This window comes from Onychomys torridus, chromosome 13 (genome assembly GCF_903995425.1).
Source record: "Onychomys torridus chromosome 13, mOncTor1.1, whole genome shotgun sequence".
Classification (NCBI taxonomy): domain Eukaryota; kingdom Metazoa; phylum Chordata; class Mammalia; order Rodentia; family Cricetidae; genus Onychomys; species Onychomys torridus.
The window spans coordinates 10,659,736-10,673,419 of NC_050455.1; the positions used below are offsets into that span (position 1 = coordinate 10,659,736).

Genomic DNA, 13,684 nt, shown 5'->3' on the forward strand with positions numbered 1-13,684 from the left:
CAAATAAGTTAGAAGAGCACTGGTACTTTTTAAAAGGACTATTTCCAGGTTAAAGTCACATCAAAATCCTGAGCGCCTCACACCTGCTTGACTTCTGGTTTTCACTTCAGGTGCACAGTGCTACGCTGGCCTCTAACCACTACACAGATTTTCATTTAGGGTCAGTTTCACAGTACTGAGCAACTTACAACCAGTTTTCTTTGTGGTTGTTTTTGGTTTTATTTGACTGTTTGTTTGTTTGTTTGTTTGAATGCACAAGAGGCTGACATGCTCCCTTACAGTTTTTCAAACAAAATATTAAATAGAATTCTGACCCATCAAAAAAAGCCTATGCTCTACCTTCTGATAACCAAGTGAAGAGCTCAAAGCCCTGCTTTCAAGTTTGACCTGACTTCTGAGAGGCCTCTGGGGATGACTGAGAAAGAGCTTGGCAGGCCCACTGCTGAACCCAACTGAAAATGAGGACATTAGCATCCTTCCTGTGAGTTCTCCGTTCCAGAAACTGGTGGGAAATACCTACAGGATTCAGCAGTCATTGGCTCATGGCCTCTCCTCTGAACAAGGTAGCACCAAAAAGAAATCCATTCTCCAGGTTAAACTCATCTTACTTCTTTACCAGAAACCCTGAGACCCTGAACATAGGAACACACACTCTATGCATGCACAGGTGCCCTTACAATCTTCAAAATAATTGCACTGACCACAAGGAAACTGTAAAGGTCTGTGCATTAAATGCATACATGCTTCCATTTTATCCATACTTCAAAAAGATTTTGCTTTCTGTTTTGAACCAAGCACCTTCTTGTCCACACATGCTTAGTCACTGTCACATAGCCTTTGAGGAAAATTACCTCACCTTCCATCTGGGCTTACAGTCTTTGGGCCTCCAGTGGCCTCCTGGCCCAATCTCTATGTCCTTGGAGAAGAGCTGATGAACTTCATCAAAACTGATTTCACTCACATTGACATTGAGGAAGCCCCCTGCAAGTCAAAACACATGAAGGGCCAACATCAGTCACAGAATGATGGACAGTGTGGGTTATTCCTGTTGCCACCATGTACTTATTGAATAACACCTCCTTTCACTTTCAGATGGTAACTTGTATGGCCACCCCACTACATTTGGCACACTGGCTGAAGAAAATGAAAATCTTCAGCCTTTTGCTTTTCAGTAAAAATACTTTTAAGTAAAAGCATATATTTAATATATTTGGAAATGTTGAACCTCTTCCTAACATGGCACACTCTTATAATAATTTTACAACCACTCAAGTATTTTAGTGTGTGTGTGGGGGGGGGGTATGTGTGTGTGTGTGCATGGGTGTGCACATGAATGGTGTATATGTAGAGGTCAGAGGATAACTTCTCTGGTCTCAATCCTTCTTATGTTTGAGGCAGGGTCTTTCATTGACCTGGAACTACAGAATACACTGTTTCTGCCTCTCACTGCTCCATCACAGGGATTACATGCATTCACCAGCACATCTGGCTTTTTATGTGAGTTCTGGAGACCTGAACTCAGGTCCTCCTGCTTGTGAGGCACAAACTCTCCAGATCATCCATCCCCCTAGCCCTTAAAAACTCCACAAGTGTGAAGAGTTAAATGAGCAATCAGCAGGGACCTGAATCCTAGAGCTACTAGGGGACATTGTTCTTCTCTCCCTCATCTGTTGGGAGAGTGTAGTGATGCCTGCCCTCCAAGGTGGTCACATCCATTTGATTCAAAAGCCTGCAGGATCAGCAGGCTCCACAGCCACAGAAACAATGGACCTCAGATTAAAACATTTGGGAAGGAAAAAAAAAATGTCATGTAGACATTTTTCTTGTCATTGTTCCCTAAAGGAACACGATTCCTACAGTTATTAGAAACTATTACCGATCTGGAGGTGATTGAAAGCATGTGAGAGGCCATGCATAGGTTGCATGCAAACATGACATTTTATGCAAGGGACTAAGGTGTTCATAGACTTGGGTACTCTGGGTAGGAAGGTTCCTGAAATCAGTTCCCCACAGGCCCTGAGAGAGGGCTACATGACTGTGCTGTGGATATTGCTCTGTACAAATAAAATGCTGTTTGGCCAGTGGCCAGGCAGGAAGTATAGGTAGGACAAGAAAGAAGAGAATTCTGGGAAGTGGAAGGCTTGGGGGGAGACACTGCCAGCCACTGCCATGAGAAGCAACATGTAAAGACACCGGTAAGCCACAAGCCATGTGGCAAAGTATAGACTAACAGAAATGGGTTAATTTAAGATAGAAGAAGTAGATAACAAGAAGCCTGCCACAGCCATACAGTTTGTAAGCAATATAAGTTTCTGTGTGCTTTCTTGGTTGGGTCTGAGCGACTGTGGGACTGGCGGGTGAGAGAGATTTGTCTTGACTGTGGGCCAGGCAGGAAAACTCTTAACTACATGACTGCACATGTGCTATCCAGTAGCCAAATCAGTCATTCCAGGGCGTTACGTCCCACGTAATCTGTGTACTGCATGATCGCATAATTTGCGGCTGCGTGATCACATAATCTATGCGCATGTATGGCGTAGCTATATAAGCCCATATGCACATGTGTGGGGGGGGGAATCCATAAAAAGAGGGTCACAGACTCCTCCCTGCTCTTCTTCTTCCTCCCTCTCCTTGCACGACCATCTCCATAGGCCTACGCAGCACAGCTTTCCTTAATAAACTCTTGTAGTGGGTTTTGTTGTGCCTGGAGGCTTTTCTCACAGAGTAAACAGGGCCACTTAATGAGTAACACAGCACCGCATAATAATAACTAACAATTGTCCCCTGTAGGAAGGACGGGGACAGGACAGACACTAGATATACTCAGGAAATACTGGCTGCTATCACTATCCTCCCCACCTCAGCCCCCAGAAAGTGAACACAGGGCCCAACATAAGACTGAGGCAGGAGAGAAAGATAGAAAAATTGAAGACACACAGAAAGGAAAACAAGCCTCCTTCCCCTAACTATTTTGCATTTCTTACTGGCTGACAGTCAAGAAGCTGCACTATAACCGGTAAAACTATGCTTGCTACAAAGGCAATGCTTGGTCTCAAAAGGGTGGTGGAAACAGCAAATGATGCTTTCTTGGGGCCAGATGTTTGTGGGCTTGAGCTGCAGTCTGTTAGCACTATTCTGGACCGCAAACATAAACACTGCATCTCAGGAGACCACCTTCCAATTTTATTTACAAAAAAAAAAAAAAATCCTTAAAATAAATAAGCAAACCAGCTCACACATTTTTAAACTTTACTTGACTTGTAGACTCTGTTTAAATCTTGTTGTAAATTACATCCTTTGAACAATGTAACTTAAAAAGCCACATAATCGTGTATACAGCCACCCAAAGACACTTATGGGGGAACTCTTGCTATTGAGAAGCCCACACCCCTGTCTTGGGTGTGTGGTATCCTTTTCCTGTATGTCTCGCTGTCTAAATCTCTTTGATTCACTCTGGCTGGTCCTGAAACTCTTCTCTGCAGTGTGGTCAAGAACCAGACTTTACCTTGAGAAGACGTCTCTATGGCGCCTCCCTGATCATGTTGATATTACTACTGAGCTAAGTCCCCAGTTTCCGACTTATCTGTTTTGAAGATAGAGATGGAGTCTCACTAAGTAGTAGCCTAAGCTAGCCTTGAACTCCCCATAGGTTGTTTGGTCAGTTGGGTTCGGTAGTGCTGGTGATTGAACCTGGGACACACGTTAGGCAAGTATCACTGACCTATGTCTCATCCACCCCTGCTTGTTTGTTTGTTGGTTGGTTGTTTGGTTGGTTGTTTGGTTGGTTGGTTGGTTGGTTTTTCAAGACAGGGTTTCTCTGTGCAGCTTTGTGCCTTTCCTAGAACTCACTCTGTAGCCCAGGTTGGCCTCGAACTCGCAGAGATCCGAATGCGTCTGCCTCCCGAGTGCTGGGATTAAAGGCGTGTGCCACTACCGCCCAGCTTGTTTGTTTCAATTGTGAAGTCTTGCCAAGTTGCCCAGCTGGCCTTTTACTTGCAATCCTTCTGTCTTGGTCTCCTGAGGAGCAAGGATTACAGACCACCAGGTGCAGCTTGGCCCTTGAACTCTCATTCCCCTGCTTCAGCTTCCTGGCTAGGCTTACAGGCATGCACCATCATAACCGGCCCCCTGACACATCTTTTTTTCTTTTTCAAAAGTGTGTGTGTGTGTGTGTGTGTGTGTGTGTGTGTGTGTGTGTGTGCCCGATGTTAGAGTAGATGCCCTTGGAGACCAGAGATCCCCAGTTGTGAGCTACCTTAAGTGGGTGCTGGGAACTAAACGTGGGTCCTCTGGAAGAGCAATAATGTAACTGCTAAGCTATCCTTCTAGTCCCCCACCCCCAGCAGGTCTTAAGAAAGGACATTTGCATATATAAGCCAACATATTTATTCTGAGCACCTGCCATGAATCAGGCCCCTGATTATACAGAGCTGAAAAGCCAGGGCTAACAAGCACCCACTCTCCAACATAACACTCCTGGATCTCTCTTAATCTAGTCAAATCCTGAACTAAGAGCTGGAAGCTTCTCAGTGCTCGCCGGATCTGTACAGCAGCTGCTCACTAACATCCTCAATGCACCCCCACCCCCCCACCCCCCGCGCCCCATCTCCAGTGAAAGCCGGGAAGACGGAACCATGGGTCATCTTTTAGCAGTCTACTAACCTGACAGCTGCTAAAGCCCAAAGTAGGTACAAATCAGTCTAGAATGCTCTCCTGTCAGTTCTCCTTCCTAACTTCCTCATCTCACAAAGGATAAACCAACAGACCTTGATGTTTCTGAGTCTTCAGGGCTTCTCACGGCCACAACTGCACACAAAACACTCGATTCCTCTCCAGACATCCCCTGCCTTTCCTCCTCTGTATGCTCAGGTCTATCCACGGTCTCCCTTCCCATTCCCCCTCATCGGGTGAAGCAGGCCCAGCGGAGGATGCAGGCAGTGCTTGCTCATGCTATAGGGTAGTATTTGTACATGTACGCTCCTATGTTCCCCAGAGTGGGCTAGGGAGGAAAATCCATCCTCTCTACTGATGAATTTGTAAACAAATACCCACACTTGGTGAGACAAATTGCACAGTAGCTGACCTAAAAAGGTCAAATTTAAGTATGCAAAACAGAATGAGGCCTATAAAGACAAGTCAAATATAAAAGTAACAGTAGACATCAGGCCTAAAATACCAAGAATTTATCACAAAAAACTCATCAAATAAAAATCACAAGCTCTTCCAGAGGTCCTGAGTTCAATTCCCAGCACCATCACGGTGGCTCAATGGGAGATTTCTGGCATGCAAGAGTTCCAGGAAAGGCGCAAAGCTACACAGAGAAACCCTGTCTTGGGGGAAAAAAAAATCACCTCAGCTCCAAAAAAAAAAAAAAAAAAATCAGAAGCGAACTTCTGCCCTCTGGGGTTCTACCATTGTGCTGTAAGCCTGTATTTAAGACCTCCTCCCTCCTTCAATAAATGGCATTCAGCATTCAAAAAAAAAAAAAAAAAGAAGAAGAAGAAGAAGATGGGGTCAAGATCATGATGGGGAAACCCACAGAGACAGCTGACCAGTGCTAGTTGGAGCTCACTGACTCTGGACTGACAGCCCGGGAACCTGCATGGGACTGAACTAGGTCCGCTGAATGTGGGGGACAGTTGTGTGGCTTGATCTGTTTGTGAGGTCCCTGGCAGCAGGACCAAGACTTATCCCAGGTGCATGAACTGACTTTTGGGAACCCATTCCCTGTGGTGGGATCCCTTGCTCAGCCTTGATACAATGGGGAGGGGCTAGGCTCTCCTTCAACTTGGTATGCCGGACTTTGTTGACTACCATGGGAGGCCTTACCCACTCTAAGGAGTGGATGGGGGCAGAGTGGGAGGGAGGTGAGGAGGCAGGAGAAGGGGAGGGAGGAGGAACTGGGGTTGATATGTAAAATGAAAAAAATTAATAAATAAATATATTTAAATAAAAAATCACAAGCAGCCGAGCAGTGGTGTCACATGCCTTTAATCCTAGCACTCGGGAGGCAGAGGCAGGCAGATCTCTCACTTTGAGGCTGGCCTGCTCTACAAAGTTCAGGATAGCTGGTGCTACACAGAGAAGCCCAGTATCAAATAAAAAAAACCAAACAGACAAACAAAAAAAATCACAAATAAATCAGATGTATCCTTAAAGTAACCACATTACTAAAATGATAGCGATCAGGCTAAATTACAAGCAGCTTGCATAAGTGACTGAAGTTTGTGTTCTTGCACTGTTAAACAACTTTTTATCTTTTCTCCAGATTTCTTGGCTCGGCATCTGTAATTGTCACCACCAGTGTTCCCCCAGCATCCTTTGCAGTTTAGTTTCTATCTCCAATGCCTATGCACGGTCCACTAAATTAGGAGTCAGGCCCTCCAGGTTCCTGCTGGCTGCCTGGAGAATGCCTGAGGTGCCTTGTTTTCAATTGCCTCCTGATGGCCTCTCAGGAGCCACCCGCATTGCGTGCTGTCAGCTTTCCTGTGGACCCAGTGCTTTGCTCTGGAATCCCAACACCACGCTGAAGGGCAGAGATGATCCAATGATGTAAAGCCATCCTGCCAACAACAGGAGCATTCCCTAAGGAAAGCCACTTTATATATATATATATGTGTGTGTGTGTGTGTGTGTGTGTGTGTGTGTGTGTGTGTATGTATGTATATATATATATATATATATATATATATATATATATATATATATATTCAAGAATGTCAGTGCTTTCCAAAAGCATTGAGAGCCACCTGCTGTGAAGGAGCCAGGAGTGTGTACACAGCCTTCACCCTTACTACTTATACAGTGAGCCGCCAGCCAGGCCAGCCAGCCCTTGAGTTTATTTGCAGTGGGTGTACAGAGCTCCCCAGAGACTGGCACCTTCACTGATCCATGCTAAACCCCTTCTCTTCTCCTGCCAATAAGTGAAATCTCCCTCTCGTTAAAAGATCCAAAGGTCAAAAAAAAAAAAGTTCATTCACTAAAATCCATAGAAGTGGAGTCAATCAGCAAACAACATAAGTAATACAATTTATCACATCCAGTTTCACCAGTTGGAGGGTGGGGCTAGAGTCAGAAAGAACAGAGCGACCAAGCACCTGCATCCGGAAGGCTTTGCCTGTGATGGGGAGGGCAAAGGGGAAGGGTGGGAATCCTGGGGAGGACCTGTCAGTCTTGTAGCCACGCCCACAAGCCCGAGGACTGCCTTTGTGAATGGGTATAATGTAGCCTCCTGAACACGCACACGTGAGACAAAGCCTCCTGTCCTGAGGCTGAGCCTGATGGGCCTGGAGCCTGTTGGGTTCTCAAGGACAAAAATAGACAGGCTTACGGCAAAGTGAAATATAACATATCCCAGACATGATTCAGAGCTTTTCTTTCTTTCTTTCTTTTTCTCTATTAAATGCAATTCTCAGAATCACAAACATCCAACCCATGTGAATTATTCAAGCTTATATCCTTCTTACAGCTCAAGTGAAATACAAGGCTTCTAATCTGTAGACAGAGGGCTCTTTTCCCTATAAATCAAGAGTGTGAGATGATTTCATCACTCACACCGGGGCCTCCATCAGTTTTGGGTATAAAAAGCCTAATTCTTGATTCTTTGCCTTTGTGACTGTTTTGCCTCCAGGGTTTTAAATATACACTGACCAGAGATCTAGAGACAATGGGAAAGACTCCAGGAATATTCCCCTCTGGTAAGAAGGATGTTCTCTCCCCCACCCTCCTGTGCCTCCCAGTCTAACTCTGTGGCTGAATGACTATGACTCACCCTGCCATGGTTCACCTCTGAGGCCAACACCAGACACTCCTTCAAATGCTTTACATAGACTTCTTAACTTCTAGACTTTCCATAACTACTGTTTTCACAAATGTGTTCTTGAAATGACCAAACCAGAGCTTTCTAAGCATAAAAGTTTTCAGTTACAAATCCCAATGCTAATGCATTGCCTTTTGCATGTATAAATGGATAGTGGGTAGGTGGGTGTGTACATGGGTGTGTGTGTGGGTGGATGGATGGATGGATGGATGGATGGATGGATGGATGGATGGGTGAATGGATGGGTGGGTGAATAGATGGTTGGATGGGTGGGTGAATAGATGGTTGGATGGGTGGGTGAATAGATGGTTGGATGGATGGATGGATGGATGGATGGATGGATGGATGGATGGATGGATGGATGGGTGAATGGATGGGTGGGTGAATAGATGGTTGGATGGATGGATGGATGGATGGATGGATGGATGGATGGATGGATGGATGGATGATGGGTGGAGGTGGGTGGGTGGATGCATGGATGGATGGATACATGGATGGATGGATGGATGGATGGATGGATGGATGGATGGATGATGGGTGGATGGATGGATGGATGATGGGTGGATGGATGGATGGATGGATGATGGGTGGATGATGGGTGGATGATGGGTAGAGGTGGGTGGGTGGATGCATGGATGGATGGATGGATGGATGGATGGATGGATGGATGATGGGTGGATGGATGGATGGATGATGGGTGGTGGATGGATGGATGGATGGATGGATGATGGTGGATGGATGGGTGGATGGATGATGGGTGGAGGTGGGTGGGTGGATGGATGGGTGGATGGATGGGTGGGTGGATGGATGGATGGATGGATGGATGGATGGATGGATGGATGGATGATGGGTGGAGGTGGGTGGGTGGATGCATGGATGGATGGATGGATGGATGGTGGCAGTAAGCTGTTGCACCCCATGTCTTTTTATGTACTTTTGTATTCTCCGACTTGACCAGGTGCTACAACACATCTTTAAAAACACTTATACCAAAAGTATCCCAGGTATAAATGACCTAAACTAGCAGACCCCATAACTGCCAGGCCCTTGTTTCCTAATCTAAACAGGACACAGTTCTTAACGCCCATTTCCTCTCTTGCTTGGGTTTTCCTTGACTTGTTCTGAACAAGTAACTAACAACTAACAACTAACTGAGTCTCCGGTCAACTATTATTGCTTCTGTTCCCAATTATGCCCTATAGTCTCCCCGTGAACTCTGGAGGTTCCTAGGAGAACTCATATCTTTCATCAGATGCTGCCAAATTGCCTTCCCCTTTCCCAACAATTAAAAAAAAAATCTGACAATCTCCTTGAAGACATAACCTGCCATCATTGCTTCTCTCTTTCATCGCACACATCCATTATTCTTTTTTGCTTTGGCACAGGGTTCAATGTGTACATTAATTGCAATGCTTCTTTCTTGTCCCCCAAAAGCAGTTACACAAATGAAATCAAGAAAACACAGCTTATCCCCTGCCTCTACCTTTTCAAACATGTTTCCCAGAGATATGCACATACCAAGAAATCCCCGTGCATTGTATCTCTCAATGGTTTGTATAAATTATCAGCACGTCTAGCTCCTCATCTCACAGAAACCCTTCTCTTGCTTTCAAATTGTACAAAACACAAGGTGAGCACACTGCCAAGTCCACAACCCTAAAGTCAAGCATGAAGAATGTAGCCGCATACTTCCTCCTGCTCTCTCCAAACCGTCTGCTTCCTTTCGCCACAAATTCAACGCCTTACAGTTTCTGCCCACAGCCACACCACCTTCCAGTTCACAGCTCCATTCCTCGACCAGTGCCTTCTGCCCGGCACACCCTCCGGCATCCACGGCCCCTCCCGTGAAGCCTCTTTTTTCTCACTGGACTCCTTCCTTTCCTGCATGTTCCTTCCACAGCCTCTTGATGCCAATGTTTTTTCTGTTTCGATATCACCTCTGTATCCAGCCTCATAAAAAGTTTTGCCAGCCAAGTGGGTGTTCGTGTTTATGATGTATGTTTTGGGCCCCACTGTCAAAACCTCTCTGTCAAGAGATGCCCATGGGTCATGTCCGTGACTACCAGCTCTACTTGTGTATATTTTCAGCTGCAGAGTCCGACCTCCCAAAGGAAAACTTTAGAATCCAATCTTCAGCATCTCAAGCAGGAAAGGACAGTCATGTGACCACAAAATACGGAAAAGCAATAAACAGTCTAAAGACAGGGTACTCTGCAAAATGCCTTGCTGGAACATGGTGGCTTGAGGGTACCAAGCAATGGCAATTCTGTCTCCAGACCTGAGTGTGGCTGAAGGGAATTGTGAGCTCTGCCAAGTGGCACCAAGGGGTACTTCAGAGCGTGGGCTGGGCCTTGTTTGTGCTACTCAATCTCTAATTGACCACCCAGGTTTCCTGAAGTTTCTCCAGTATTTTTCCACAGATTCTATTTTCTTAAACCACAGACAGTGTGGTCTGCAACAAAGAACCCAGACCTTTGCTTAGCGGTCTGGGTTGTTTGGGCTGTCCAAGGCCTGTGTTTGGACAAACACCCCAGCTGATTCTAGTACCTGTCATCCCTGAACTACACTAAGGAAAACATAGCCCACGGCCTGAGTACTGTCATAGTACCCATACCCTCACCAACACCTGTTTCTCCTCCCTTTCTGGACCTGTCATACAAGGACACAAATCGGACCTTGAAGCAATGGCTGTGTGCCAGAATTCTCCACCTAACACAAAGCACTGAAGGAAACCACAGATTAATCCCACCATGAGGTGATACTTCATCTACCGCCTCCAGTACATCCACCTTTGGACGAAAACAAGGGTCGTGTTGTAAGTGCATTGGCAGGCTTTCTTGGCTATCTGGTGAGTCACCCATTAATTAGTGATTAGCTGACTCCACTTTCTTCTGCTCCGTCCTTTCATGGCACTTGGTCCTTCTTTGCTTGTTTTCTCTGTCTTCTCCCCTGCCCCACCCCACCTTCTCTCTCCCTCTCTCTATCCCTCCCTTCCTGCCTCCTCCTCTTCCTTCTACTACCCCACCCGCTCTGTCTCACGCATATATAGACTTCTTAATTGTATCAGACAGCCTGGAAGCGAGGCCTTGACTCTCCACTCATCTCCATAGGGACAGTCGGCTGTGTGGCCTATGGGGTCAGCCTTCCTGTTCACCACAGCTAGCTCATCCACCTGAGGAGGCCACGCCTGTTTCCCTTCCCTTTCTCTACAGACTCCACAGGTCATTCTCTCCAGCATCTCCCAGGCTTCTTCTCCCTTCTCCCTCCGGAATGCACAAACCACACTCCCGGCTCTCTTTCCTGGCTGTCTTTCTCTGAGTCCACCGCTCAGATTCTGTGCCCTATGTTCCTGCCCTGTCCCACTGAACTTTTATCTTTTAATGCCATCTGAGTGGTGGCGCACATCTTTAACCCCCCACTCCCCGCATTCAGGAAGCAGAGGCAGGCAGATCTCTATGAGTTCGAGGCCAGGTTGGTCTACAGAGAGACTGTCAGGACTGCCAGGAATACACAGAGAAACCCTGTCTAAAAAACAAAAAAGTGTGAAGATCATCCAGGTTTATAACCCTGACTCACTTCTCCGGTGTGACTCTTCTATCGCTGGCACAGATCTCCCACCCATCAAGTTCAACAGCCTTCACACAGTTCCTCATTCCAACTGCTCTCCTGGGAACAGTTGATCCCTGGGACTCTGTTCTGACTTCCTGTGCCCTTTCCAGTCTCCTCTATTAATCAACTCCTACCCCACAACTGCAGACCTCTCAGAGCCCCATCCTGAGCCTTCTTTCTGTCTCACTTCCTCTTATTTCCAACCATGTTCTTCTCACAAAACTCAGACCCCGTTAAGTCTCCTGAACTTCCAATAAGACACGCCCAACTAAACTCATGAATTTCCCCATTCTCCACCAGTGGTATTTGTCAGGCAGATGTGACATCTGGCCAAGGGTGTCACATGCCTCACCCGTGACCCTGACTCCATCCTCTCCCTAATCGCTTTGAAATTCTCATCTGAACAACCCTCGTGAAGAACACACCTAGTCTATCATTCATCTGCCCACCTTCAATGGTCTCACTCCCCCACAGCACTGCTCTCAATCCCCACACCCCCATTCTATTACCCTTCGAAATTTGTGTTCTGACTTGAGAGAAATCTGCACAGGCTCATGACCAACCCTTTGCATGTGGGCAGCAGGTCCGGCGCCCCCAAAGCCATGCCATGGTTGCCTGGGGATTCCCCAGCAGTACACACAAACCTCACTACTGCAACCTCACCTCAGTGTGACCCACATACAACCCAGCCCCTCCAGCTGGAGTTGCTGCCCCAATGCAGGAACACAGCAGGTCCTCCTCAGCCCCAAGGCCATTCTCTTTCAGCTTCCTACTGGACTGGCCTGAAGACCCAGTTCCCAAGTCCCTCGCTGACTCTCCTTTCTGCTTCCTGCCTCACCTTGAGAACAGAACACCACATTTCTCTGGGTGCCACCTGCTCCTGGCCAGTTCTGCTGGATCACACTAGCTCTGCTCCCCTGAGAGCCCCTGTGCACACCCAGGCCTGCAGCCAACTGCTGGCTTCTCTCCCTAGTCTCTCTTCACAGCAGACATCCACGTGATATGACAGTTTGTTGCATTAAGCATTGTGGGAGCTCTTCTAGAGTTTACTTGCTTGTACCTTTTTGCTGAATTTCAATCCGCTCATTCAAATTCATCTTAGCCAGCTTTCATAAGGTTTGCAGCTACAGGGACTATCAGGGCAAGGTCAGGGTAAGGAACAGTCACTGCCGGTGCATTCTATTTGAGTGACAATCAGACAGTCAGATGGGAGGTAAGTCGATCTTCATTTTTATGCTGCTTGCACAACTGGCATTTTCCATCTCTAACTCATGCAGAAAAATCAAAATCAAAACATCCATGCTAAGCACAGTGTTTACGCTCTGGGAGGACAGATTTCTATTTCGCTTGGTTATCACCAAGAGTCCTACAGGATTCAAAAAATCTGCGAGTGGATTTGCCCTCTGGAGAGTCTATAAATATTAAATAGCAATGAAATAGTCACTCACCCTCTTCATACAAATACGTGAATTAAGATAGATTTTATAGTGTGGTTGGCCACTACAGAATACCAGGCTCTGCTGAAATTCAGACTCCACAGTATGGAAATCCAGGGCTATCCGTCCACAGCTACACCAGGGGAGATGCCAGAGGAACTGACACTCCCATAATCAAGCACACCATTAGTTCACATCACAGCAGGTGGTAAATTAAATATCACCCACGTTTGAATGCTTTGCATCCAACTACCAAGATTTACACCCAGACGCCCTATAATGCTGCTCTCTGTGGTCACAGGGAATTGTTCTAAGGCTGCACAACTAGGTATGAAGCTTCAGGATGACACACATGTCTCATGCCCTTCATCCTTACAAAGTCTGGCTCCCTTTAAAAAAAAAAAAGGGAGAAAGAAGGAAGGAATCCAATTATATCCATGAAGCTTCACACTCAATACTGAGATTCACCCCATTCACACTTACTGTGGTACTGCAATCCCAGTGTTACAGATGGATACAGAGATGCCCTGGGCATAGTCACATGACCAGCAAAGTGCTCTCGCTCTCTCTGATTACAAAGGACCCTCTCTGCAGGAGCCTCGTTATGTGGTTATTCTTATAGGCCCCTTCTGAAAGATCACCTGTACATGGTCACATTTTCTGTCAAATAACCTGCTTGCTCTGGCTCCCTGGACATGAGATTGGTACTCAGTCTTAAGCTAGGAACCCTGGCGAAGCCTGCTGTGAATGGGTAGCTGTCCATCCAGTGGAGAGGCAGCCCCAGAGCCTACAGCAGCCCCAGAGCCCACAGCAACCAAGC

The 13,684-nt window shown here is 46.6% G+C and overlaps 1 protein-coding gene across 1 annotated transcript in view; it reads right to left on the reverse strand.

The window, feature by feature from the left end:
- The window catches only part of B4galt6 (beta-1,4-galactosyltransferase 6), a 64,799-nt gene that overhangs the window by 18,415 nt on the left and 32,700 nt on the right, over positions 1–13,684 (reverse strand). The window contains exon 4 of the mRNA XM_036204867.1: positions 857–981. Within this exon, the coding sequence (XP_036060760.1) occupies positions 857–981 (125 nt within the window). The remainder of the gene's footprint in view (positions 1–856; positions 982–13,684) is intronic.